At 42.9% G+C, this 27,661-nt stretch overlaps 1 protein-coding gene across 1 annotated transcript in view; it reads right to left on the minus strand.

The window, feature by feature from the left end:
- Nucleotides 1–27,661, minus strand: part of LOC138160939 (uncharacterized) — a 183,445-nt gene that overhangs the window by 105,934 nt on the left and 49,850 nt on the right. The window contains exons 16-33 of the mRNA XM_069087743.1: nucleotides 26,374–26,589; nucleotides 24,822–24,977; nucleotides 24,554–24,738; nucleotides 21,622–21,804; nucleotides 21,283–21,374; nucleotides 20,489–20,652; nucleotides 19,598–19,757; nucleotides 18,462–18,541; nucleotides 15,134–15,314; nucleotides 14,395–14,550; nucleotides 12,971–13,101; nucleotides 10,576–10,734; nucleotides 9,591–9,771; nucleotides 6,539–6,750; nucleotides 4,023–4,208; nucleotides 2,567–2,706; nucleotides 572–734; nucleotides 386–472 (exon numbers count right to left, since the gene is read on the minus strand). Of these exons, the coding sequence (XP_068943844.1) occupies nucleotides 386–472; nucleotides 572–734; nucleotides 2,567–2,706; nucleotides 4,023–4,208; nucleotides 6,539–6,750; nucleotides 9,591–9,771; nucleotides 10,576–10,734; nucleotides 12,971–13,101; nucleotides 14,395–14,550; nucleotides 15,134–15,314; nucleotides 18,462–18,541; nucleotides 19,598–19,757; nucleotides 20,489–20,652; nucleotides 21,283–21,374; nucleotides 21,622–21,804; nucleotides 24,554–24,738; nucleotides 24,822–24,977; nucleotides 26,374–26,589 (2,832 nt within the window). The remainder of the gene's footprint in view (nucleotides 1–385; nucleotides 473–571; nucleotides 735–2,566; nucleotides 2,707–4,022; nucleotides 4,209–6,538; nucleotides 6,751–9,590; nucleotides 9,772–10,575; nucleotides 10,735–12,970; nucleotides 13,102–14,394; nucleotides 14,551–15,133; nucleotides 15,315–18,461; nucleotides 18,542–19,597; nucleotides 19,758–20,488; nucleotides 20,653–21,282; nucleotides 21,375–21,621; nucleotides 21,805–24,553; nucleotides 24,739–24,821; nucleotides 24,978–26,373; nucleotides 26,590–27,661) is intronic.

Below are 27,661 nucleotides of genomic sequence, written 5' to 3' on the forward strand. Positions count from 1 at the left end.
GAACATGCCCAAGACTACATAACTAATAAATGGTAGGACAAGATTCAGATTGAGGCCCACAGCTTCATTTTCAGCACCACCGTAAATTTAGATTCAGCCTGTCGGCAAAAAGAGAGTATTATGGGTTTTCAACAGGGATGTAGTATAATGAAATCTTTGTTGAAGGAATTAAAAATTAACTGAATTTTTCTCACCAGAAAGCATCCTGCCTCCTGCGTGTCTTTGAAAAGGCAAACCTTCCTCACCTTCCCTCCTCAGTGAGAATTCTGGGATGAGCCCAAATGCCGGGAACCTTTGAGTTGTGGTTGGCATAGGTTTCGATAGCAAAGAGTTTCTCTCCCCTCCCTGCACCCCATCCCAGGGCCCCGTCAAGGACCTGACTTACGTTTTGTCGGATCCTAGTCAGCACACACGTGTCTAAGCTCTTGGGGATGACCTGGCTGTTGTACGGATGAATCAGAGTAACACAGACCTATAAGAACACACATGTATCTGTACGTTTACTGGCTTATGCAGCTCACTGCCTCATCTGTCCTCCCCTGCTCCAGCCCAGCCTCCTTAGCCTACTCACATAGGGGCGGTCAGCCTGATAGCCCAGGGTCAGGGTCTGCAGGCATTCCTCCAGTCCATTCACCAAGACTTTGGTCTCCAACATGTAATGCTTCTGGCTTTTGTCCACAGTAAACGTCTCCTGCAGGAGAAGGTTCTGAGGAATGGGCAGTCTTAAGGGATGCCTAGAATTGATGGGGGAAATTTTTTTAAAGTTATTAAAAAGCACCACAGAGAACAATAAAAAACAAACTTCCAGGTCACTGCCACAGACTAGCTTACAATTACTGTAGACTCCATGCCAAGGTCTCTCTTTGTATTCAGTCCATTTAGGAGTAATTGGAGCTGGAAAGGCCCATGGGATCATAATAATACAATCATAGTTTTAAAGCTGGAAGGGTCCTTAAATCCATCCTTTCCATTTCACATTTCATCAGAGAAGTGACTTGTCTAAGGTCACAAGGGTAGTGTCAGAAGCAGAATTTGAACCCAGAAGCTTAGTCATCTAGACCATCCTATTCATTTTGTAGATCATGGTTTCATAGATGATAATAACAGCAACGATAATATCTAGCATTTATATAGTGCTTTAAGGTCTGCAAAATGCTTTGCATGTTACCTCCTTTGATCCTGACAACAACCCTGGGAGGTAGATGCTATTAGCCCCATTTTACATATTCAGAAGCTGTGATAGAGAGAAGTTAAGTGACTTCCATTAAATTGTAATCTCCTTGAGGGGAGAAGCTGTCTTTTTTTTTAATTGTCTTTGTATCTCTAGTGCTTAGCATATAGTAGGTGTTTAATAAATGTTCATGTTCGTTGATTGACTATTTCCCAGAGTCACATAGCTATGAAGTACCTGCGTCAGGATATGAGCTCGGGTCTTCCTGACTCCAAGTCCAATGTTCTTGGCCCTGCACCACCTAGCTAGAAGGGACTTCTTAAGCCATCCAATACAATGCCCTTATTTCACACAACAAAACTGAGGTGAAGGGAAGTTCATTGACTTGCCCAAGGTCACGCAGCTAGTAAGCAGGATCCTCAAAGACTACTTGCCTACAGTTCACAGGGCTCCAATCAAAACACACTCATGCCTCAGAGAAGACACAGATTCCAGGCACCAGGTCAAAGCCACCAAAAAGATTTAGAAACAAACTCTCTCCATTTTTTGCTCCCTATCTCAGAGGAGGCCATGGTCGCCAAGAATAGCTTCTGAGACACAACTGAGTCTATGACTCAGAGGGAACCTGGGATTCTGCTTCATTGGTGTGAACCTTATGGGGTGATGGGGGTGGGGGGGGAGGGGTGTTCTGCACACTTTACTCCCTTCCATATCTTCTATAATCCAGGAGCTTTATGCTTGTTCCTCTCACAGATGACCTCATTTCCAGACTCCATGTCTTTTCAAGAACTGTCTCCTTTACTTAGAACGTTCTCCTTCCTGACCTCTGCCCCGGCTCCTGTGGTTTCCTTCAGCTAAAATACTACCTTCTGCAAGAAGCCTTTTACCATATCCCTACTGCCTACTGCTGGTGCCTTTCCTTGGAAATGACCTCCCGTATATACTATATAAACACAGACACAGACATAGACACAGACATCAACATCGAGATCATCTTGTATGTACATAGTTATCTGCATGTTGTCTCCATTTAACTGTGTGAGTTCCTTAAAGCCAAGGATTATTTCTTATTTTCTTTGTATTCCCAGGCTTAGCATTACTAGCACATAATACACATTTAATAAATATGTGCTGACTGATTGATGGACTACAAACATATGTTCAGGAGATTGGTGTCTGCCCTGCAGGTGAAATCCTGGGCCCCAGCTGAGCTGCTGGCTCTGGACCCTCCAAGTAACTCCATTCTAAGTTCTTGAAAAAAGCTACTCCCTCCGTGAGAAGACTTCTTTTGTAGGAAACCAAGGAAGTTTTCCTTGATTTTGTTACCCAGACACCTCCTGAGGGGAAGACAGGTTGGGAAGGGAAATAAAGGCTGGCTGATGGAAGTTTGTAGACCTGAGCTGGAGAGTTCCTCTCTTCTGGTACAGGAGGTTCTCCCTCTTCAGCTCCTCCAGCTGGCCCTCCAGGTACAGTCCAGTGGGCTGGCTTTTCGAATCAGTCCACAGGGCCATTATTAACACAGTGGTCTTTCTGGGCTGCAATGGGAAATACAAAGCTAAGGATTTAAGAATGAGGAGAAAAAGGGTCACAAATACAGCCTGTCCTGAGAGAAGCAAGGGTCAAATAATTCAGATGCTGATTATACTTTAAACCCTTGAGGATCCCACATAAGAATAGTTACCCCATTCTATGACTTTCAAATGTTTATATTATTTGCATACATACATGTATGACTCTTGTATATACTTAATTATTTGCATGCTATTTCTGCTGTTACAATGCAAGGTCCCCAAAGGAGGGACTATGTGCATACACATGTACATACATGTGTGCATGTATATAAGCACGTGTACATTCATATATTGTATATGCCTAATTATTTATACATGTTGTCTCTACTGTTATAATGCCAGGTTCCCAAAGGAGGGGCTATATGAGTAGGTATCTGCATATGTATGCATACATGTATGAATGGGGCCCATCTCTGGCCATCCTGATCTATATCTGGCCACTGAACTCAGATGGCTCCAGAGGAGAAAGTGAGGCCGGTGACCTTGCACCACCCTGCCTCACTTAAATCCCATTCACTTGTAAGTCATGGCATCCCCTTCTGGATGTCATGCTCCTCTCTGAGAACAAAGGACAAATAACATGTATGTGTACAAACATGCATGGCTTTTGTATATACCTGTTTATATGTTGTCTCCTCCATTAGGGGGGACCTATATATGTACGTATATGTGTGTATGTGTATGTATGTAGCATATACACATTTATTTACATGTATCCCTATTTCATTGCAAGCCCCTTAAGGGCAAGGACTGTTGTATGTGTGCATGTGTGTATGTGTGCATGTGTGTATGTGTGCATGTGTGTATGTGTGCGTGTGTGTATGTGTGCATGTGTGTTGCACATACCTAATTATTGATATATTGTTTCCCCTACTGCAATGCAAAGCCACAGAGGGTAGGGACTGTTTCTGCCTTCCTTTATATCCCTAATACTTAACCTGGCACAGGATAGCCATTTAATGAATGCTTGCTTGGTTGATTGATGATGCCAAACCAGAGTCCCTGAGTTGGATTGAGTCTTGCCTCCCAGGACCAGGTTGCAGGGTGTTGACAAGGACCAGAGGCCAGTGGAGCAAGAGGGGCCTGTGCACAATGACCACCCCAAAGACTCTGGGCATCCTGAGCAAAGCAGCTGGGTGTTGTATTTCTGAGTGACAAAATTACTGGGCATCAGAAATGCCTGTGACAGTTCTGATTTCAGGGACTGACCCTACAGAAGAAGAAGGACAAAGCCCTCTCAGCTAAACCCTATCAACAGAATTGGGGGGCCATGTCCTCACCCGATCTGTGTGCCTGTAGGAAGAGGTCAGGTTCAGGCCCTGCCTGGGACCCTTCAGCCAACAATGGAAGAGCTTCTTGTCCCGGCGATTCTCCAGGTGAAACTTAATCTGAAGCAGGGGGCTCCAGCTCAGCAGCTCACTCTGGCTTCGGAGAACACTCTGGTCCCAGGTAATCACTGTGGATGCCTGTAAGTGAGGCAAGTGCATTGGTCTTCTTGTGGAGGGGAATGGCACCAGTTTTCAGAGCCCAACTGGCAAAAGAATACTTATCTCCTGTAGCATGGAGAGTGATGGGTAAAGAAGGCCAATTCAGCCCACACTGTCAAGTAGCTGGAAACAAAGGGTCAAGGAGAAAAAACTCATTGGTCCCAAGTCAGCATGAAGCCAAATCCAGATTTGCTGACACGAGGAACTTCCCCTTAAACAAGGCTAGGCTGAGGCAAAATTGTGAGACAGATTAAGATTAGAACCTTTTCGATCTTTCCATTCTTATCCCACTTTTCCCTCTGACTAGCCCATGTCCTCTCCTTACAGGACCTTGCTCTGAGCTGGCCCATGTAAAATCCCCCAACAGGCTACTCAATAAAGGCTGAAAGTATTCCCCTTCCAAGGAGTATCTTCATGTGTATAGAAAACTGGAAGACTAAAAAACCTTATATAAAGATCCAAAGAAAACTCTAATCATGGAAATCTCAGGCATTGGGAATGGGTCAGGAAGGGACAGTGTTAATAGCTAGTATATGTATAGTACTTTGATGTTTTCAAAGAACTTCACAAATATTATCTCAGTTTTTTCCCTTCACAGCAAGCCTGGGGGGTAGGTGCTATTATTATCCCCATTTTACAGATAAGGAAACTGAGACTGAGCAAAGTGACTTGCCCAGGGTCACTCAGCTGACAAGCATCCGAGGCAAGATTTGAACTTGGGTTTCCCTGACTCTAAGGCCAACACCTTACCCACTACACCACTTGGAATCCCTCAAACCACACCACATAGGAGATGCCTGCTATCCTTTTGGGACAACTGTAATGGTAATGGTAATTTGAAGATCTTCCCTGTCCCTTAATAAGCCTAGGGGAATTTCAAGACCTTCCCTGCTTTGAAAATAACCTGTGGTGGGAGGAGTTTGCTGAAGGGTAGAGCAGAGCCCACAGGAAGCTGGGAGTCAGAGCCAGCTAGACTGGAACAGAGATGGGACACTCAGGCAAGGAGTCAGTCAGGTTCATGAGTAAAAATTTTTTTTGCCACCTGCTGTGACAGGCTCGAATTGGTCTGTGGGAAGACTAAAGGATGGTGTGGCTCTCTGCTGAGCTGTGGTGCATTAACTTCTCTGTTGATATGATGGATTTGGTTTCTTGGTGTTGGGATTTGTTTTTCTGGTGTCTGAATAAATGGTTGCTTCTGTCTTCTATACGGAGAGTCTGTTATATTTTGTGATTGAGCACCATGTGGGAATATTTATAGTCATGGTCGGTATATTTATTGTGATCACGGGCACTAGATGTACAATTTTTAAAAATCTTATAAAAGACTTGAAGATCATCAGGTCTAGAGTGCTGAAGCTGGCATGCAAGGACCCCAGTTCAAATCCTGGCTCTACAGCTTAAAGAAGAGGGAAAAACCAACAAAAGAACAGAAATGGCATTACAGAAATGGCATTTCGTCTTCCTAACACCAAAACCCAACTGCAGCTTGGGATAGACCCCGAAACAGAACAGCTTCAAGCAAGCCAAGGGAGGGAAGATGAGAGGTCTGTTCAAGGGAGATACTGTGATGGGTCAGAGAGATTTTTTTTCATTCTCGATTACACTCACACAGATACACACACACACACACACACACTCTACACACAAGGACTCAGAATAACAAAACTCCAGGATTTTAGAGCGAGAGGAAGCTTATATGCAGCTTTGGGTAGTGGAAAGGTTAGTGGGAGTCAGGAGAGTCTGGTTTCAAATTTCACTTTTGATGCTTACTAGCTGGGCAACCTTTTTGAGTTTTAGTTTCTGGATCTATAAAATGGAAATAACTCTATCTATCTTAGCTCCCTCAATCAATTCTTAAAAAGCTTTGCAAGTTTTAAAGGGCTATCTATAAATGTCAATCACCAGTATCTTGAGGCCCAGAAAGATAAGTGCCATGCTCAGTATATGCATATGTACACACACACATACACACATACACACACACACACACACACACACACACACGTTGATTGATGATACAGAATCAGGGTTCTTGAACTACAATGAGCATGGCCTCCCAGGACCAGGTTGCAAGATGTTGATAAGGACCAGAGGCCAGCTAACAAAGGGGGGCCTATGCACAAGGCTGAGCAAAAGCAGATACACACACATAGACATATGTGTATGTTTGTGTGTGTATGTGTCAATCCTCTGTATATATCTTAATTCAACAGGTATTTCTAAATACACAGAACTTACAGCTTAACTATTAGGTGGATGTGTATTTCTTGAGTGCTTGTGATACACCTAATCGCTAAACAGATGCTCACCCTAAGGTAGGTGGTGGTTGGCGTGTAAATGTGGATCTTCCCTTCTTTGTCCCGAATTTTGTCTTTGCATGACAGCTCTACCACCAGGTTCTTGATGGACAGGGCCTTCCCCGCTGTCAGCTCCCAAATGGCCTGGTACATTGCACGGTGAGGTTGGTGCAGCCTGTGAGCCAGGGACAACAGCAACCATGGGGTATCCAAGTTCAATGCACCTGTTTGGGAGTGGGAGGAGAGAAGAGGGGAAGCCAAGAGCTTTCTGTAAATACTGAATTCCTTTGTCAAGAGATAAAAAGAAAGATAGAGAAGCTGCCCAGGTCCCAAACACATCTAGGGGTACAGTGGATGAAGTACTGGAATCAACTTAATTCAACTGGAATCAACGTGGAATCAAGGAATATCTGAGTTCAAATTAGCTGGGTGACCCTGAATAAGTCACTTAATCTTTGTCTGCCTCAGTCTCCTCGTCTGTAAAATGGGGGTAATAATAGCACTTACTTCAAGGAGCCATTGTGAGGATCACATGAGATTTCATATATTTATATATATATTTTTTTCCTTTGCAAACCATAAAGCATTATGCAAATATTATTTCTTGTTATAATTATTATTGATGTTGTTATTACATCCAAATTACTTTCTGCTGACACTGCAAACCTGAGCAAGACAAGGGCTAGGAAGGAGCAGGTTCATGAGGCCACAGGAGTTAACTTTTAACATGACCTGGTAACATCATAGCCTAATACCAACATTCTACCAGTGTTGTTAAGTGGTTGTGAGTCATGGAACACTAGACTCTCTGAAGATGTGAAAGGGATTATCATCCAGTGATACATGGATGTGAGTTGGCTGCAACATGTTACAAATAAGGAATTACAAAAAACTGGAGTAAAGGATAACATTAAAGGAATGTATGAGCAGAAAAAGATGTCTGGCCATGTACTGAAAGAAAAAACTGATGAAATAAATGAATGAAAGAGTGTTTATTAACCACTTACTATGTACCAAGCATTGTGTTAAATCTTCAGAGATACAAATACAAAAGGAAAGTCAGCTGTTGCTCTCAAGAAGCTTGTGGGTCGGGGTGGCTAGGTGACGCACTGAGTAGAGCGCTGGCCCTGGAGCCAGGAGGACCTGAGTTTGGACCCAGCCTCAGATACTTAACACACACCAAAAAAAACTAACTGTGTGACCTTGGGCAAGTTACTTAACCCTAATTGACCTCAAAAAAAAAAGCTTGTGGGTTTTTTAAAGTAAATGTTTTAAAATTTATTTTTTTAACTTAACAAAAATCTATTTTCTCTCCCTTCTGCTCTTACCCTTCCCTTAGGAAAAAAAAAAAGAAAAACAAAACCCTAATAACAAATATGCATCGTCAAGGAAAAACAAATTCACATATTGGTGAAGTCAAAAACTTCCATTCTAATAAGGGAAATAGTACACATAGGGAAGTGATGGAAAAAGGATGAGCATTTTGGTTTGGAAAGTTACAAAGATGGTGAGTGGGACCAAAGGAGAGTAGATTGACACATCCTATCCAGAAATAATGGCTGAGTTGATTTGATCATGGTTTATGGTTCTAGACTTGGAAGGGGAGAGGGAACAAGGAAAGGAAAGGAAAACGACTTTTGGTGAGGAGGCTACAGAAGAGATGACTGGGCAGGAGGGAGCAATAGACAGCCGATGTGTACCAGTGGTATCCTTGTAATGTCAAGAGAAATTGAAGGCAGCGCCCAGATTATTGAGCAGACCCACTTAGCAAACTTATGGAAAAAATGTGGACAAGAGTCCCATAGAATGAGCAGGAATGGATCGGCTGGGATGTGCATCATTAGAGGGAGGATCCACATGAATGAGAACCCAGATCCACTGGAATATTTGTTTTGGTTGATTCCTATAAGGTTATCTCCAGAATGGCCGAGGATATTGAAATGAAAAAAGTGTTGTACCTATTCTGAATTAACCCTTTTTAAAATTCATTCCCTTGAGAGTTTCCCCACACAGTGAGGCTTGCCATGGCCAGAAACTTTGCTAAATATTAGGAATACAACAAAGGGCAAAAAATAATCCCTGCCTTCAAGGAATCATTGAGGTAGTTTTCAGTCATGTCCAACTTTGTGAATTCATTTGGGGTTTTCTTGGCAAAGATACTGGAATGGTTTGCCATTTCCTTCTCCAGTCATTTTACAGATGAGGAAACTGAGGCAGACAGGGTTTTCCCAGGGTCACACAGCTAGTAAGTATCTGAGGCCAGATTTGAACTCAGGAAGATGAGTCTTCTTGACTCTAGGCCTGGCATTCAATCCACGGCACCACTTAAGACCTAGAGTGCAACCTGAGGCACTGAGAAAATAACTTACTTGCCCATGGTTCATAAAGTTAGCATGTGCTTAAGGAAGGACTTGGACCCATCTTCCCAAATGCAAGGTCAATCATTCAGTCACTTATGCCACAATGACAAGGCCTACAGCAATCTTGGCCAACTTCTTAGTCTGTATCCATATCCATCTTTCTTTAAGGGTGTTCCAAAGTCAACCAGCTTGACCATCGAGAGCCAATTGTTAAATTTTGAATATGAGCATTTTCATCTCAAAAACTGGCAAATGCTACAAATCAGAGCTGAATTTATTGCCCTGTTAATTGTCTAGATTGAAGAAAGTGATGGGGAAATTTCCAATGATGCAGATTAAATTTAAAAGTGCCCCATGGGTTTTGTTGTTAAACATTTATCAGCACACTCCTGCCTTCCTTGAACACAACTGTAACGCCTATTGCTTTGTTCCCCTACCACTCCCTTTGTCCAACTAGAATGAAAGCCCCTAAGGGTCAAGAACAATGTCTTGTAGTTGTTTGTAGCCCCTTTTAGCACCTAGGATGCTAGGTCCCAAGCAGTCATTCACTTAGGACATTAATAAATTCCATCCTTGTATGGGTCATAAATTGGGCCCTGTTGAGGTCTCTTAGGGAAGATGTCTCAGAGGGAGTCCCCTCACATCAATTCTCCAGGGCACCAAATGCTTCCCCAAGAGCCTGGGGTTGTGCTGCAACTGCTCACCTTCCCATTTCCATTGGAGACCTCGAGACATGTCCTTCCACTGAAGGCCAGCCATGAAGGGCAGGCGACCATTATACTGAACCTTCAGGTGAGTGCTGCTCTCCACATGGCCCTGGGAGAAGCTGGAATGCTGTAGTTGTGTTCGGTAATCCACCTGCCTCTCGGGCACCTGCAGCAGGAACTGAGGAAGCAAAGGACATGGCGGGGCTGATGGCACCCTCAGCACTTCTCCAAAGGATAGGGCCCATAGTGCCAATGAAATCATAGGAAATCATTGGATCATAGCTTTAAAGCAGAGGGCTATAATCTGGATATTTGAATTTTTAAAAACATTTTGATAACTGCTTTTTAATATCATTGAAATATATAATCCATATAATTCAATATAATAACAATTTCTTTGCAATATTATTTATTTTATTTTGTGCATTTAAAAACATTTTTTATTCTGAGAAAGGGTCCATGGGCCTCACCAGACAGCCAATGGGGTCCATGACGCACAAAAAAGATTAAGAACAGGGGTTTTTAGCTTTTGTAGTTAAGAACCACCAAAAAAGGTTTAAAGCTAAAAGGAAACTTATAGGTCATCAAGTCCAACCCTCTCATTTTATAAATGAGGCCCAGAGATGACTTCCTTGGGCTCACATGAGCTAATCAAGCGCTTGTGGAGAGATTTGAACCCAGGCCTTCCTGACTCCATCTCTAGCACTCTGTTCACCTTGCCACACTGCCTCTTCATGATAGGGAACAAGTGCTCCCTGGCCATCAGCTCTGTTGACCACCCAGCATGAATCCACATCACCAGGTGTGGTCCCGGAGCACAGGAGGCAGGGGGCTAAACTAAACGATTACTTGAATTCTCCATCAATTATAGTCTCAGTGACTATAGCTTAGACATACCTCAGTTTCCCCTTCTATTTATTGTCCTTTTCCAAACCCTTTGGACTGCATTTCAACAGCCTCAGGAAGAGGCAACAGGGCTTACCTCCATGAAATAGTTGCTCAGGGCTGGACCAGAGTCATTTTTGAAGGTCTGGCTGATTCGAAACTTCCTTTTGTTGTTAATCTCATCCCAGTGCTTCCCATAACTCAATTCCAACATGGAATGTAGGCGGGACACACTCTCCTCATGCTGCAGTTGAACCTGGTGGACACAGGCCCCTCAGTGTTGACTCCCCAAGGCTAGACTGGCCCATTAGATATCACCTCTGTAAGACTATAAGCTTATGACCAAACAAGAGTTAGAGAGCATTATGAAAAGCCAAATAGATCATTCTGATTACATTAAATTGAAAAGTTTCTGTACAAACAAAGCCAATGTAACCAAGATTAAGAGGGAAGTGGAAAATCGGCAAAGAATTTTTATAAAGTGTCTCTGATAAAGGCCTCATTTCTAAAATATACGGAGAACTGAGTCAAATCTACAAGAATACAAGTCATTCCCCAAATGATAAATGGTCAAAGGATATGAACAGGAAGTTTTCAGAGGAAGAAATTAAGATATTTATAAGCACATGAAAAAATGCTCTAAATTCACTATTGATTAGAGAAATGCAAATTAAGACATTTCTGAAGTACCACATCTCACTAGTCAGATTGGCTAAGATGACAAAACAGTAAAAATGATAAATGCTGGAGAGGATGTGGAAAAATTGGAACACTAATGCATTGTTGGTGAAGTTGTGAACTGATTCAACCATTCTGGAGAGCAATCTGGAACTATGCCCAAAGGCCTATAAATAAGTGCATACCCTTTGACCCAGCAATACCACTTCTAGGGTTGTATCCCAAAGAGATCATAGAAGTGGGAAAAGGACCCATTCATACAAAAATATTTATAGCAGCTCTTTTTGTGGTGGAAAAGAATTGGAAATCAAGGGGATGCCCATCAATTGGGGAATGGCTAAACAAGTCATGGTACATGAATCTAATGGAATACTACTGTGCTATAAGAAATGAGGAGCAGATGGACTTCATAATAACCTGGAGAGACTTAGGTAAACTGATGCTGAATGAGGAGAGCAGAACCAGGACAACTTTGCACACAATTACAGACATATTGTATGTGTGACAACTAACTTGGATAGACTGGGCTCCTCTCAGCAATGTAAGGTTATAAGACAAGTCCAAAAGACTCCTGTTAGAATGAGATATGCTCATCCAGAGAAAGAACTACAGAGTCTGAATGCAGATTGAAGCAAACTACTCTCTCTCTCTCTCTCTCTCTCTCTCTCTCTCTCTCTCTCTCTCTCTCTCTCTCTCTCTTTGTTTTGTTTCTTCTTTCTCATTGTTCACTCCATTGGTTATAATCCTTCTTTACAATCTGACTAATGTTTAATGTGAAGGTATTTGTAGATCCTATATTTGAGTGCATGCCACTATAGGGGGAAGGGGCAAAGAGAGGGAGGGGGAGGGAATTTGAAACTCAAGGGATTGAGGAACTGAATGTTGTAAACAAAAAATAAATAAATAATTTTTTTAAAAGACTATAAGCTTCTTGAGGACAGAGCCTTGTCTTATTGGTATTTTGCATCTCCTCCAACACCTAGCACAGTACTCCACACACAGAGCTAATTGAATCAACTCCATCTCCATGAATCTATACTCCATGATACTAATACTTAGACCCTTCTCTCCTTTCTTCTTATCTCCCTCTCTCCTCTGTCAGTCCTTTTCTTTTTTCAATTAACAAGCATTTATTTTTTATCCCTCATCCCTCCCCCTACATTGGCAGGGGAGGAGGGAAGAAAAAGAAAAGCCTTGTAACAAATATGCATAATCAAGCAAAATAAATTTGTGAATCGGTCCAGCCCAGAAGTGAATCTCTCATTGTACATCTTGAGTTTATCACCACCTCTCTGTCGAGACCCACCTTTTTTTTTTTTTTTGGCCTTTTGGAGGGCAGTTGGGGTTAAGTAACTTGCCCAAGGTTACATGGCTAGGTTTTTTTGTGTGGATGTTAAGTGTCTGTGGCCAGAAGCGAACTTGGGTCCTCCTGATTCTGGGGCCTGCGCTTTACTCACTTCGCCACCTAGCCACCCCAAGACCCACCTTTTTTTTTTTTTTTAAGCAATCAGGGTTAAGTAACTTGCTCAAGGTCACACGGCCAGTTATTTCTGGGTGTGGTGCTGAGTATCTGAGCCCGGATTTGATCCCCAGTTCATCCCGACACTGGAGCCGGTGCTCTTACTCGCTGAGCCACCTGTCCGCCCCCCCCCTTTTTTAAAGGAGGCTACTCCTTGAAAGAAGTTGAAAGTTTGGGAAATGAGGGTAGGGAGCAGTGTGAACTAGGAAAAGAGAACACTAGAACGCCCTCTCCAGGGCTACAGTAAAGGCAGACTGAGCCTTAACACAGACATCTATTCTACTCAGCCACCTACCTTGTGGTTATACGTGGGCACCTGAGTGCAATGAAATTCGTGCCCGAGGTCCAGCTTGTATACCTCCAGAGGTTTCTCCACTTTGAGCTTCTGGCCAGCATTGCATTCCTGCTGTAGGTGCTTGGCCTCTCCTGTGCCAGTCAACACAGAAAGACCTGCCCTTCTCCTACCAGGCAAACACACAGCCCAGCTCCTGGGATAGGAGAGCACAGGATGCCCACAGCCCCAGCAAACCATCCCTTCTTTAATATTTAATGAGGCTCAAGAGAGGGTTGTGACATGGTACAATGGAAAGAGTATTGGATTTGGATTCAGAGAAGATGAGATAAAATTCTGGTTCTGCCACTTACTGTCTATGTGCCTTTGGGCAAATCACATCACTTCTCTAGGGGCCTCAGTTTCCCCATCTGTAAAATGAGGGCTTGGACTCACCCTCTAAGGTCGTCTCCAGCTTAAATCTACGATCTTGTAAGACCTCCATTAAAGTCTTCCTAAACATAGGGTAGAGGTGACATTCCTACCTATTTATGGGACGGAAATGACTTTTACTTCTCAAGGCATATTGCCTGTGGTCACAAAGTAACAGAATAAGACCTCAGATCCAAGTTTTTTTTCTCCAAGGCTAGGGTTTGTGCATCTGTCTGTCTTGTCTGGGTTTCAATTAGTTTTAAGGTAGAAACTACATCTCTGAGTTCACATCTCTACTTTCTTTCAAGATTCCTCTGCCTTCCTGCTACTGGAGGACAAAACCCAAAGGACAGCATCCTAGAGGACTTTTTTTCCTCTTTTTCCTCTTAGTTATTGGTTGGCAGCAAAGACAAAATTGGAGATCTATCAGAGACAAGATAGGGTCCCATGCCCTATGTTATCAGTCAATTTTCAGAAAGAAATATAGAAGGCTCCTTTCATTGAGACAAGAGAGAGTAGAGGACAGAGTACTGGTCTTGGAATCAGGAAACCTTGAGCCCAAATTCTACCTCAGATACTTATTAGCTAACTGTGTGTCTTTGGTCAAGCCATTTCATTTCTCTGTACCTTGGTTTCCTCATTTGTAAAAAGAAAGAGTTGGACTCAATGACTTCCAAGGTTCAATTCAGATTTAAATCTGTGATCCATTTCTCAATAAGAAACTCAAAGGGGGGTGGCTAGGTGGCACAGTGAATAGAGCATCAGCCCTGAAGTCAGGAGGACCTGAGTTCAAATATGACCTCAGACACTTAACACTTACTAGCCATGTGACCTTGGGCAAGTCACTTAACCCCAGTTGCCCTGCTCTCCCCCCTCCACAAAGCAAAAACAACAACAACAAAAACTCGAAGGACATTAGTTTCCTGAATAGACATGATGCTCAACTGGGGCAGACAGGTCCAGTGCTCCAGGCCAACATTCCCAGGAAATGTGACATGCACAGAATGATACAATACCTAGGAGCCCATATTTTATCCTCAGGGCATTGGTCCAGAGGCCCCCTCTTTGCTGCAACAGGCCAATGGCATGGAAGCCCAGGATATCCGGCAGGTAGACCTCTCCTTCCAGTGCATACACTTGGAGCCCATCCTCTGCCTTCTTCTCCAGGACTGCTGCAGAGAGAAAGGCCCACCAGATGACTGGAAGAAGCAGAGTCAATCAGGGGAATACCAGGCCCAGGGGTGAAAAAGTAGCCAAGGGAATGATATCCAAATGGATTTAAGAAAAGGTAGGGGGAAGAGATATGGAAGACAGATCTGGGGTCAGTCAGAGGCCTAGAGAAAGGACAGGATTTGAGACTGGAGGTGGGGAGAGGGAGGAATGAACTCGATGGCCTGGCTTTGTTCTCAGTGAGCATTAAGGAAGATGGTGGCAGGCACTGGGAGTTAGGACACCTGGGTTCTTATTCCAAGTTCTGCCACCAATTAGCTGTGTGACCTTGAACAAATAACTAAATCCCTCTGAGTTTCCATTCCCTCATCCATCAAGTGAGGAAATTAGACTGATGATTTCTAAGGGCCCTTTCACCCCCAAACATTTTGTGCTTCTCTAAGGCTTGGGGTGGGGGTGGGGAACAGGATCAGGGGCATGGGTGGGGGAGGGGAGGAAAAATAAGAAGAAAGAATGGGAAGGAATTCACAAAGTAAAAGGGCCACAGGGACAGAGGCTGTAGCTGGTTTGTTCCTTCCTCCATACCTGATAAAAAGGCTTTGTCCTTCAGCACATTCATCAGGGACACAGAAAATGTCATCTTCCTGCCCACTTGTTTGGTGATGTTGCCCATGAGAATGACAGGGCTGCCTCGTCTGATCAGCTTCACCTCCAGCTGAGTCTCGTATCTCTGTTCACCCCTGGAGGTCTGCACATCACTCAGCCCCTGAAATAAAGCATCCTTGTGTCCCTCATCCCCCTTTTTTTTAAGTTAGACTATTAAATCTAATAGAAATGAAATAGTGGGGGTTGTGGGGGATCTAATTAACTCTTCCTCTATGTCCTAGGGCCCTTCTTGCTTAGCTTTTAAGAGATACTCTGTCTAGGAGAATTTTCTCAGAGATGATCACGTGATTAAGTTCAGAGATGCAGGGGACAATAGGAAGCAGTGGGGGCAGCTGGGGGGATGGCCATTGGCCCCAGACAGATACAAATGGACTCATTAAGTAGAACTTCAATAATCCTGTGATTTCTGAAGAATACCACTGTTGTGTCATGAAAAGAGCATTGAGTTGAAAAGCAAGAGACCTGAATTTTTATCCCAATTCCATCATTAACGTGTTGTTTGATTTCTATGGGCCTCTGTTTCCTCATTTATAAAATCAGGGGCTTGGGTCAGATGATATCTCTAGTTCAAACATCCTACAAGTCCACAACTGACAAAGATTCTTAATTAATTGGGGTCTAACTATTAAGCATGTCCCCAAATTCATTAAGTGGGAGGTTATGGTGGCTTGGAGACAAAGAGCTCCTTCTCTCTCTAGCCATCTTCTTGCCTAGATCAGAAATCATTATTCACCCCTTTTGTCCCCAGAATTTCTAGCCTGGGGCCCCTTTTCCTAATTGATGGTTGCCTCAATCACCCAGAAACAGGTAGAGTGGATAGAGATCTGGGCCTGAAATCAGAAAGACTTAAGTTCAAATCCAACCTGAGTAGCTTGTGACCTTGAGCAAGTCACTTAACCTCTGCCTCAGTTTCTTCAAATGTAAAACAGGGATAATACGTCCCAGTGAGGATCAATATTTGTAAAGCACTTTAGTACAGTGACTAGCACACAGTAGGTACTATATAAATGCTTATTCTCTATTCCCATTATATCTAAGCCCAGCTCTAGCTGTGCTTTGCTTGTGTTCCTTTCCAGTTCTGGAGCCACAATCAAGTCAACTTTGTCATTATTCCTAGAAAGGGCATGACAATCTACTGCCCTACAGCTCTATTTACCATCCCTGTAATTTTTCCAAACAAAAAACTTCCCTAGCCACCATTTCCCTATAAACTTGTCTTCCTCTATTAGAATACAAGCTCCCTGAGGGCAATGGCTGTTTATTTTTATATTTGTATCCTTAGCACTTAGCACTGGGCTAAGAACACATTTATTCATTCATTTCTTAGACATCTGATCATCTCCCTTCCCAAAGGAGTAGAGAAGGTAATGTGGCAGATGTGTTTTCCAAAAAATACTTGCTTTAACCCAGACCTGTGGGCCAGATATTGCTGAGTCCTGTAAATATCTGTACTAGTAAGCATCTAAAGGTCCACATTAGGAGAGAAAAACACAATGTAGTAAGCATTATGCAAATAATCTGGAGATAGGGGAAATGGGAGTGTTATCTATCTCCTACAGCAATTAGCCCATCTGACTCAACCTCCAAAATATGCCTTCTATCTGTCCTCTCCTCTACATTCCCAAACTAGTTCAAGTTCCCACACTTAAACTATTATAATACCTTCCTAAATGGATTGCATTCCTCCCATTTCCCCTTGTTCCAATCTATTCTTCCCATGCAGACAGAAGAATTTTCTTTTTTTATTTTTTTTTTAAAGCAATTGGGGTTAAATAACTTGCTCAAGGTTACACGGTCAGTTATTTCTGGGTATGGTGCTAGCAGACAGAAGAATTTTCTTAAAGAACCATGACTGCATCACTCTTCTGCCCTATACCCTTCAATGGTTCCTATTGCCTATTTCTGACACTATGTGACCTTGAACCTTGAACTTCAGTTTCCTCATTTGTAAAATGAAGATGTTGGACTATGAGACTTCTGAGCTCCCTTTTAGTTCTAGAGCTATGATTCTGTGACTAAAACCCAAACTTCCAAATTTGGCATGTAAGGCTGTCCAAAATCTGACATCATTCAATTTTTTTCGATCAGGTGGTTCCATGGGTAAAACCCCTGAATTGGAATCAGTTAGACCTGAATTCAAATCTGAGCTCAGACATTTACTAGCTGTATGACCCAGGGAAAGTGACTTAATCTCTCTCAGCCTCAGTTTCTTAATCTGTAAAATGGGGGTGATGATATAGCATCTACCTCACAGGATTGTTGTGAAAATAAAAGGAGAAAATGTTAACTCTTATCATTATTGGGCAGATAGGTGGCACAATAGATAGAGTACCAGACCTGGAGTCAGGAAGATCCAAGTTCAAATCTGGCCTCAGACACCTTACTAGTTGTGTGACCCTGGGCAAGTCACTTAACCCTGTTTGCCTCAGTTTCCTCATCTGTAAAATGAGCTGGAAAAGGAAATGGAAAACCACTCCAGTATCTTTGCCAAGAAAGAATCAGACACAACGGAAAACGACTCAAACAACAAATTATCAACTACTGCTACTACTACTACCACTACTGTCACTACTATTATTCCCTTCACAGATTCTACATTCATGCCACAAGCTATTAGATTCCTCACCATGCCTCAAATGTTCATCATGTCATTTGCTACTCATGGAATTTCACTATCTTTTCTCTGCTTTCTGAATTCTTACCCATACTTCAAGGCCAAGCAGAAATACAACATCCCTGGGGCGGCTAGGCGGTACAGTGAATGGAGCACCGGACCTGGAGTCAGGAGGATCTGAGTTCAAGTCTGACCTCAGACACTTAACACAAAACTAGCCATGTGACCTTGGGCAAGTCACTTAACCCCAATTGCCCTCCAAAAAGAAAAGAAAAAAAAAGAAATATCACATCCTCCATGAAGCCTTCTCTGACCTCTCCCTAGCCCTCCCAATTCCATTCCATCTTGTCCTCCTTTCAATTCTAATAGACTCCTCTTCCCACACCACTCACTTATCACATTCTAATTTTTATTAGTGATTTGTGTAGCTCTGTTGTTTCCTAAACCATAAGCTCCTTGAAGGTAAGGACTACAATTTATTCATCTCTAGTATATCGCATATGTTACTCACTTAGCAAATCTCTTGATGTTGCTTTGTTAGGAGAGAAGTCTAACAATTAAATACATATGTAAAACTTTTTTGGTAAAATCTATTGAATGTAACTGAATTGACTTTGGGGTCCATGGACAAACCTTGATGTAATAGACATCCTTGTCATCCAAGATTATTTCCAGGTGGCCAAATCGGGTACTCTGGAGAGAACTGATTTTTCCTATTAGAAAAGAACATGTGGAGTTTCCATCAAAAGAGCTGATGAAGGAAAGTGGGGCCAAAAAGAGTAAAACTTTCATTTAGTACTTTCAGATTCAAGTTTTTATTTCTGAATGTGAGACCCAGTCATGCGGTGAAATAAACTAGGCACTGGATCTACGAATATTTAGCCAGGCCCTGAACCAATTTCCCCTCCACAGCTTCGTCTGAGCCTATCACTGGGTGGTCTGAGACCTCTAAGCTTTTCAATTCAAGTTGTATTTAAGCCAGAGGCAATGTTGGGGAAGGCAGTATAAAAATGTATGTTTTAGTTAACCACATGAATCAACAGTATGAAACTACAACTTAAAAAAAAAAACTAATGTTATTGTGGACTAAATTAATATTATTCAATCTGTAAACATTTATTAAGCTCACTGCATGCCAGACACCTGTGCTAAGTGCTAGGTGTCTAAGACAAACACAGGACCTTGGACCCACACAGGATCCAGGTCAGTGCCTCCTTGTACTTTGTGCCAGTCAGATGACACGTGAAGAATTTACTGTGGTGCCAGTTTATGGTGCCACATTTCAGAGGGAAATTGACAAACTACACCAGGTCCAAAGGAGGTGGAGGATTACGATGGTGGAAGACCTTGAAGCAAAGATGTAAAAAGAATGGTTGAATGCGCTAGGGATGTTTAGCCTGTAGAAGAGAAGACTGGGGTCAGGGTGGAGCATCCCCATGGCATGAAGTGCCTCCTGGTCACTGGATTTCTTTAAATGGTGATTTTAGGCCAGGGATCTTACAGCAAGTACCCTGCATTTGGAGGGAAGTTAGGTTAGATGGTTCCCTATCACCATGGCTTTGCTTTTGTTTTCCTGATGCTTAGAAGAGCCTTACAATGTATGCTTAATAAATGTTTTTTGATGGAGATGAACTTTAAGGTCCTTACTAGGCTTAAGGTTCATTGGAAAATTACACACATCACCCTAAGGAACCACCAAAAAAAGATTCAGCTCCTGGACAAGGCACACTAGCGAATCATGTTACTATTTCATTCTTTTGTACACGTACCATCCACCTTGATTTTTTTCTTGGGATGAAGTAGCTTGATTCGGAGCTTTTTCTGAGGCACACTGAAGCTGAGATCCACACCCATGTCCCTGAGCCGTTCTGACTTTGGTGTGCCCATAAAGAAATGGATGGTGGCTTCTTCAGGGATCCAGCTCTCCTTCTGGAAACACAGAAGGCTCCCTCACCCCTTGGAAATCTCTTCCAAGAAGATTTTCTAACCCGTTGCCAAGCATGACCTTCCCTTTTAGGTCCCAGTGTTCTAAATCCACACCCCCCAAACCTCTCTTGATCTCTCCTCCAAAAACCCAAGAATCTCATGGAGTCTCATCTGAGTTTCCCCTAAATTCTGAGACATTCTTGAAAAAGCAAAAAAAAAGCTTGGTTATTAGTGGTTACAAATAAAATTTGTACAGAATTTTGCTGTAGAGTGTTAAGACTGGAAGGCACCTTTGAGATCACCTCATCATAGATCCTCAGAATATTAGATCTGGAAAGAATCTTAGAAGTCATTTAATCAGAGAATTGCAGAATATAAGAGTTGAAAAGGCCCTTAGAGATCATCTAGTTTCTCTCATTTAACAGAGGCCCCTGAAGTCCATAAAGGTTAAAACACAGCAACTTACCAAAGGACACACGGCAAGTTAGGGCCAGAACTCGGATTAGAAGCCAGGTCACCTAATTTCTATGCCGGTGTTCTTCCTGCTATGCCCTGCTGTCTTCAGCAGCTTTTACTCAGCCAAGTGGCCCATCTGGGAGGCCAGGTTGAGACACATGTGAAGCACAGGTTGGTTTGTGGTAACAAATGGCACTGGCCATGCCGAGACCCAGTCAGACTGAGGTGGCATTAATAGGTTCATGACGGGAGTGCAGGGGGGTGGGGTAAAATCCTACCTGAGGAATATAAGCATAGGCGGCTTCTAGCAGGTACTGCTGTAGTCCCTTGTCCTGCTTCTGTAATGTCACTGCTGCAGCTATTGGCACAGCGAGAGAAAAAGGCTGGCCCTGAGCTGGGTAAGACACCTCGGAACACATCTGCCAGCCCCAAATGTGAGATGCTGGGAAGACACAAGAAAGAGAGATGGTGCAGAGATAGTAACATTACCCTGTTGGGCAGGGATCCCAGTTCCAGGGTGATAGATAACCCATAGCTGTATCTTTGTCTTACTGCTGATCCTGGAATGCTGGAAAGATGGACAAAGTCCTAAACAGGGACACCCTCACACACTCCCTCACCTTCCCTACACCTCTAGGCTTCTATTTCCAAGAAAAGGGGTCCCATTATCTTAAACACAGTCTTAAGGGAATGAAGACTTAGTTCTTTGAAAGGAATTATGGAGTTAAAACACCTGAGTTTATATAGAAGACTAGAAAATCCAGAAATTGTCATTCTTCTTCTTGAGATTTGTCATTTCTGTTTTGGATCACACTATTTGGAGCTGCTCTGAACCTTGTAATAGTACATTTCCAGTCATTAGAATATATGTGGCATCATATCCACACTGTTTCCAAACCCATCCTTTTAGGGACCCAGGAACTAATCAAACGTGTACAGGACTTCCGAAACTTACAGTAATACTCCTGTTACCCTGAACAAGCAGGAATCACTTTAGGGTCTGGAGTCAGCTCCTTCGTCCCTCATAGGATTTTCCTTTTCAAGATGGAGAAGTGACAAAATTACTGCTTACCTTCGTCTCCAGTGCAGGACCTCATCTCTGAAGGGCTGTTTAATTGGTCAATATTCATCACACCATCCACATTCGTGAGATACAGCTTAGAGCTAAGGGAAAGACGTAGTCCTAGATTCATTCACTCAACTACTAACTCAACAACTAACCCAAGCTACTAGGTACATCTGAGATCACGTCCATCTCTGACCTCACCTCCTCATAAGCAAAAGCCTACGAGATAGTTAACACCTGGGACACAAACCATGTCCAAAGGGAAGCTGGAACATGGAACTAAGGTCAAGGCCTACTCCTTCATAAACATCTGGTAAAACATGGTCCCTTGATCCTTAGACTTACCTGAAATTTGCCAATTCCATGGATTCTTCAGGCGTATTCAGGAACATCTTGAGCTCCTGGCCCCTTTTCACCGTGATTCCTCCATCAAGACTAGTGGAACTCCGGATGCCAGTCACCCACTTCACTCCTGCTCTCCCATGGAAGCCTACCACACCCATCTGAGCTGTGATCTGTATTAAGGCACTAAAGTGAAATATAGAAACAAGCTGGGACTGGCAAACCAAGTATGAAAAAGATTTTTTTTAATTTTTTTCTTGGGGGGGGGGAGAAGGTGAGGGCAATTGGGGCTAAGTGACTCTCCCAAGGTCACACAGGTAGTTAAGTGTCAAGTGTCTGAGGCCGGATTTGAACTCAGGTCCTCCTGACTCCAAGGCCAGTGCTCAATTCACTGTGCCACCTAGCTGCCCACCCCGGTAGAGATTTTTTAGGAGAAGCAGCTAGGAGGAAAGCAGAGGACAGAGTAATAGCTTGGAATCAGGAAGACCTGAGTTTACATCTTGCCTCAGACACCTACAAGCTGTGTGACTCTGAGAAGGTCACTTAAACCTCAGTTTCCTCATCTGCAAAAATAAAGATAGTAATAGCACCTACCTCACAGGGTTTTTATGAAAGTCAAATGAGATAGCATATGTAAAGTGCTTTGCAAATCTATAAAAATGTTGGCTATTATTATTAGTGTCAGGAAAGCTACATGCCCTCTACCAATCCCCAGACATCTGTTTTGGTCCTTTCTCTAGCCACCCACCATGCCTTCTATCAGTGAACAGTGTCCTTGAATAGTTGGATTATGTTCCCAAAATATGGCAAATGCATACTTCATTTTGCATCAGTATGTGAAGGATCTGTGATTTCAATCACATGGTAAGTCCTATTGCAACCCATTTATAACTTACATAATTTAAATATAGAAATCAGAAAAGCTAAGTGATTTATCCATGGTCACAGAGCAAGTAAGTGGCCAAGGTAGGATTTATACACATAGTGGATGACGCAGTGTTCAGTGTCCACTAAGACATCCTGCCTCTTTTCATTCTACATTTTCTTATTTGTCTTCACTTTAGATCATAGATCTGAAGCAGAGACCATCTCATCTAACCTACCACTTACCTTCTACATAGTAGGTGCTTAATAAATGTTTATGGATGGATCCGTTAAGCCCCTCAGTTTGTGGATGAGTAAATTAAGACCAAAACAGGTTAAGTGATTTGCCCAAAGGCACAGAGACAGAAAGTGTTAGAGAAGGGATCTGAATCCAGATTCTCTGTTTTGGGGTGCTCTTTCTACTCTCCCGTTTTGCCTCCCTAAATTTTTTTTGTTATTGTTTCAGTCATACCTAAATCTTCATTACCACATTTGGGGTTTTCTTGGCAAAAATACTGGAATGTTTGCCATTTCCTTCTCCAGCTGAATTTTACAGATGAGGAAACTGAGGCAAACAGGGTTAAGTGACTTGCCCAGGGTCACACACTAGTAAGTATCTGAGGTCAGATTTGAACTCAAAAAGAAGTCTTTGAGACTCTAAGTCTGCCATTCTGTGCATTCTGGTTCCACCTAGCTGCCCCTAAATTTCTTTGTATATGTTTTCAAATACACACATACATGCATACACATGTGTAATACATAATAAAATATATAAATGAGGAAACAAGTTCAGCTAGGTTGGTTGTCTAAAGTTAAATCAATGCTAGGGCACACTAGGACTAAAGCCAAGCTCTCTTCATTCCCACACAGGTATGGCTTTGAAGAGATGTCACAATGGTACAGTTTCCTGTAAATAATACCAAACTTGGAGTCCAAAGACATGGATTCATTTCTCATCTGTACCAGTTATTAGCTAGGGCAAGTCACAACCTCTTAAAGCCTCAGTTTCCTCATCTGCAAAATGGGAATGATGATAGCTTTACTACCCCTTCAAAAATAAAATCTAAATTCATCTGCTTATCTTTTAAACCCCTCCACAACCTGGCCTCAATCTACCTTTCCAGCCTTATTGGACATTACTCTCCCTCCCAGATTCTGTGAGGCAGTTAAGCTGGTCTTTTTTCTCTTCCTTACTCCATCTCCTCTCTCCATGCCTTTGCACTGGCTGTTCCCCATGCTTGGAACACACTCTTCCCCCCTACCATCCCCTCTTACCTCTGCCTCACAGAGTTCCTCTCTTCCTTTAGAATGCAGCTCAGGTACAATCTTTGCATGGAACCTTTCCTGATTCCCCCCAAATGCTGTGTGTGTGTATGTGTGTGTGTGTGTGTGTGTGCCCCTGAGAGAGGAAGCAGAGTGGGGACAGTGACAGAGAGAGAGGCATTCAAGGATAGAGGGACACCACTCACTATGGTCATTAACAAGAAGAATGGGAGAAGGTGCTTTGAGATCTACATCTGAGAGGTATGGACAGGAACAAGGGAGCAGGGCCAGGGAGGGCTCTGAGTATAGCCCTAACCTGAGCAGAGAATGAGAAGTAAGAGGTAGACAAGAGGCTAGACCATGTGTACAGAACACTTTTCCTCCCAAACTTCCTTGTATTTAACTACTCTGAGTATGTTTTAATTCCCTTTATATTTAGGCTGTATATATTTACGATCATACCATTTGCTGTCTCTTAGCATATAAGCTCCCCCTGAATAGTGCCTGATTCATTTCGTACTTTCCTGCCTGATGCCCAGCACAATTCCTGGCATGATGCTTAATACTGATTGATTGGTATCAACCTCCCCAGATTGTTATATGGATCAAATGAAATAAGGTGTAAGGTATGCACAAACCATGAAGATTTAAGTAAATCTGAGCTGTTTCTGCTGTCCTGAAGTTGTCCCCTGGCCCACACAGATGATCCCATTCAGCTCCCTCCTCTGTGGCAGGTAAGAGCCATGCCAGAGACAAATCCCTGGATAACTGTGGCTTCAGTACCTACACTCTGGACAGCTCTCAGTACCTTGGTTTGATATAGCCCTCCAAGGAGAAATCCGAAAACTGCTTGAAGTCCATGGTCCCTCGAATCCGGATGTTAATGGCAGCTGATGCATTCAAGGATAATTGCACAGGGCAGCCTGACACAGTTGGAAAGGAGAGCTCTTCCGTGGCCAAGCTGAGCCTTCTGTTAATCTGCACCTCCTGACCCTGCAGCCAAAAGGAGGGGGTCAACAGCAGCACCTCTCAACAGTCTGCCTCCAAGCCCAGCAGCAGCTCTACCCAGCACACACCTTGAGGAGCTTGACGGTCACTTCAGCCAAGTTCAGGGAGTACCTCTTCATGTGACTTCTCACTGCCCCACAATCCACAAAACTAAGCTCATTCCCAAAAATTTTCAAACTGAGACCACACTGAAGCTCCTTCTTCTTCCCCCGCCTCTGTGTTACCTGAGCAAGTAAGAGTCCAAAAAGTTAGAACTGATAGGCCCCATAGAGATCAACTCACCCAACCCCCTTATTTTATTTTTATTTTACTTTATTTTATTTTCATAGAATCAAAAGATTATAGAGTATTAGTTGGAAGGGAACTTAGTGTTCATTGAGTTTAATCCCTCTATTTTATTTTTGGTCAATGCCTGTGACTTCATTGGTGGAAGGGAGCTCTCAGTGAAGAAGTCCCCTCCTTCGATGCAAGTCAGGACCTCCTCAGGCTCAGAGAGTTGATTAGAGGGACAGGTCACACAAAAGCTATGTGCCAGAGGCAAGATTTGAACCTAGCAATTCCTGACTTCAAGGTGGACTGGCTATCGACTATGACCTACCTCTTCCTCAAGCCCTACATTTTATGAGGGAAAACCAAGGCACTAAGATGGGAAAGGACTTACTCAAGGGCATACAAGTAAATAGACAAGGAACCAGAATTTGAATCCAGGTCCTCCAATTTCAAACCCACAATTGCACATTGTTTCCTCCCAAGCTTGATGCTCAGATGGGATTTCATGAGAGGTTTGGGGTTGGCAGGTGATCAAAAGATCATAGATTTAAGAGCTACAAGTTACCTTAGAAGCTATCCAGTCCACCTCCTCCTTTTACAGATGAGTTAGCTGAGATTCACAGAGGTTAAGTGACTTGACCAGGATCACACAGCTAGGAAGTAGCTAAGGGACTATTTGAACCTAGATTCTCCTGACTCTTAATTCACTGTACTACACCAGGGAAAGAGATCTGAATATGGAAGAAAAGGGAAAAGGTGTAATGGGTCAGGATAGAGGGAACCTAGATTAACCTTGGGGTAAGATTAGGGGCACAGCATGATCCCAAGCATTGTTCATATAAAAAGAGCAGGCACAGATTTGTTTTCTATAAGTGGGGAAAAGTACACTATCTTTTTTTTTTTTTGATTCCAGGGCCATTGCTCAAGGTTACACAGCCAGTTATTTCTGGGGGTGGTGCTGAGTGTCTGAGCCTGGGATTCAATCTCCAGGTCATCCCGACACTGGAGCCAGTGCTCTTACTTGCTGAGCCACCTGGCCGCCCCTAAGCAATTAGGGTTAAATAACTTGCTCAAGGTTACACGGCCAGTTATTTCTGAGTGTGGTGCTAAGTATCTGAGCCCAGATTTGATCCCCCGGTCATCCCGACACTGGAGCCAGCACTCTTACTCGCTGTGCTACCTGGCCGCCCCAAAAGTACACTATTTTGCTGATGTCTGAATGGCCCTGCCTCTAATGGTCACTTCTAAATGGCATCATTATTTTCAAAAACTTGTCCCAGAGCTCCTGAAGGAATGATTGTGTTGTATGTGTGTGGATGGGAGAATGGGTGGGTCTATAAATTCCTTTACCTTCTCCTGGAGCTCCTTCATCCTACTGTGCTCCCCACCTGAGCACCCTGTCCTAGCCAATCCTGACTTCTTCTCATTGAATCCATCTTCCAGTTCTGTGTCAGTATCTGGTTTGGTCTCACTTTTCTCATCATTGTCCCAGAATGCTGCCATCGCCGGCTGCTTACCAAACAGCCTGTAGGCCAGCTTTTCAGCGTTTTCTAAACGGAGCCCAAGCTGAGAAAAGAAGCACATTCAGAACAGGCAATGAGAATTTTACAGAATTGGAATAGAAACAATCTTGGAAAGCTGATAGAAAAGCTGTAATCATAACCTCCTGGTTCCATTAGGAGTCTAGAGAAAGGGGACAGACTTGGAAAGCATCCTGAGTCCAATGTGGAAGGAGACCTATCAGCTTCAGAGGACAGAATCAATTGAGATCTTCTCCTGGAACAATTGCACGGATAATACCAAGCCTGTATATTTATTTGACAAACATTTATTAAACACCTTTTTTATGCTAGTTACTATACTAGACCCTAGCTAGGCATAAAAAGAGATAAAATAAATGAATGAATGAATGAATGCATAAATAAAGCAGTCCTTCCATGTTAGGAGCCCGTAATAAATAGAAAATCCATACAAAGTATTTTCAGTTGGCAAATGAATGTTATTAGCAAATGACAGAATAGACCTCCTATAAGAAACAAAACTTGAACTGAACCCTAAAGGAAATTAGGAAATCTAAAAGACACAGGAGTGAGGAGAGAGTGACTTCTCAGGAACACAGATTTAGAGTTGGGAAGGACCTTTAAAGGTCATCAGATCCTAACTACTCATTTGACAGATGAGGAAACTGAGGCACAGAGCTATAAGTGATGTGTTTTGCCACATAGCTACCTAGTAAATGTCTGAGTATTTGAACCCAAATCTCCCTAATTCCAAGGCTAGCACTCTATCCTCTACCCTAGATATGCTGGAAAGCCTGAGCAAAGGCATGGTGACAGAAGACAGAAAGTCATGTGACCAGGAAAAATAAAATGTCCAGTTTGGTTGGAATGTAGGGCACGTGAAGGGAGTAAGGTAAAATCTATTTGAAAAGGTAGGGAGGAGCCAGCTTGTAACAGGCTTGAAATGAAAGGATTGAGACAAAAACTTCCTAAATAAATCATGAAAATGGTGAGCCTCACCTCAGTATCCTCACCTATAAAACAGAGATAACTATTTAGACTACCGATCCATAGGTTACTATGAGGAAATTATTTTGTAATAATTAAGGGTAATACTATTGGCTGATATTTAAATATCA

The sequence above is a fragment of the Petaurus breviceps genome, unplaced genomic scaffold (genome assembly GCF_028583685.1).
Source record: "Petaurus breviceps papuanus isolate PSGF00001 unplaced genomic scaffold, PetGlider_PUasm1.0 118, whole genome shotgun sequence".
NCBI classification, from domain to species: domain Eukaryota; kingdom Metazoa; phylum Chordata; class Mammalia; order Diprotodontia; family Petauridae; genus Petaurus; species Petaurus breviceps.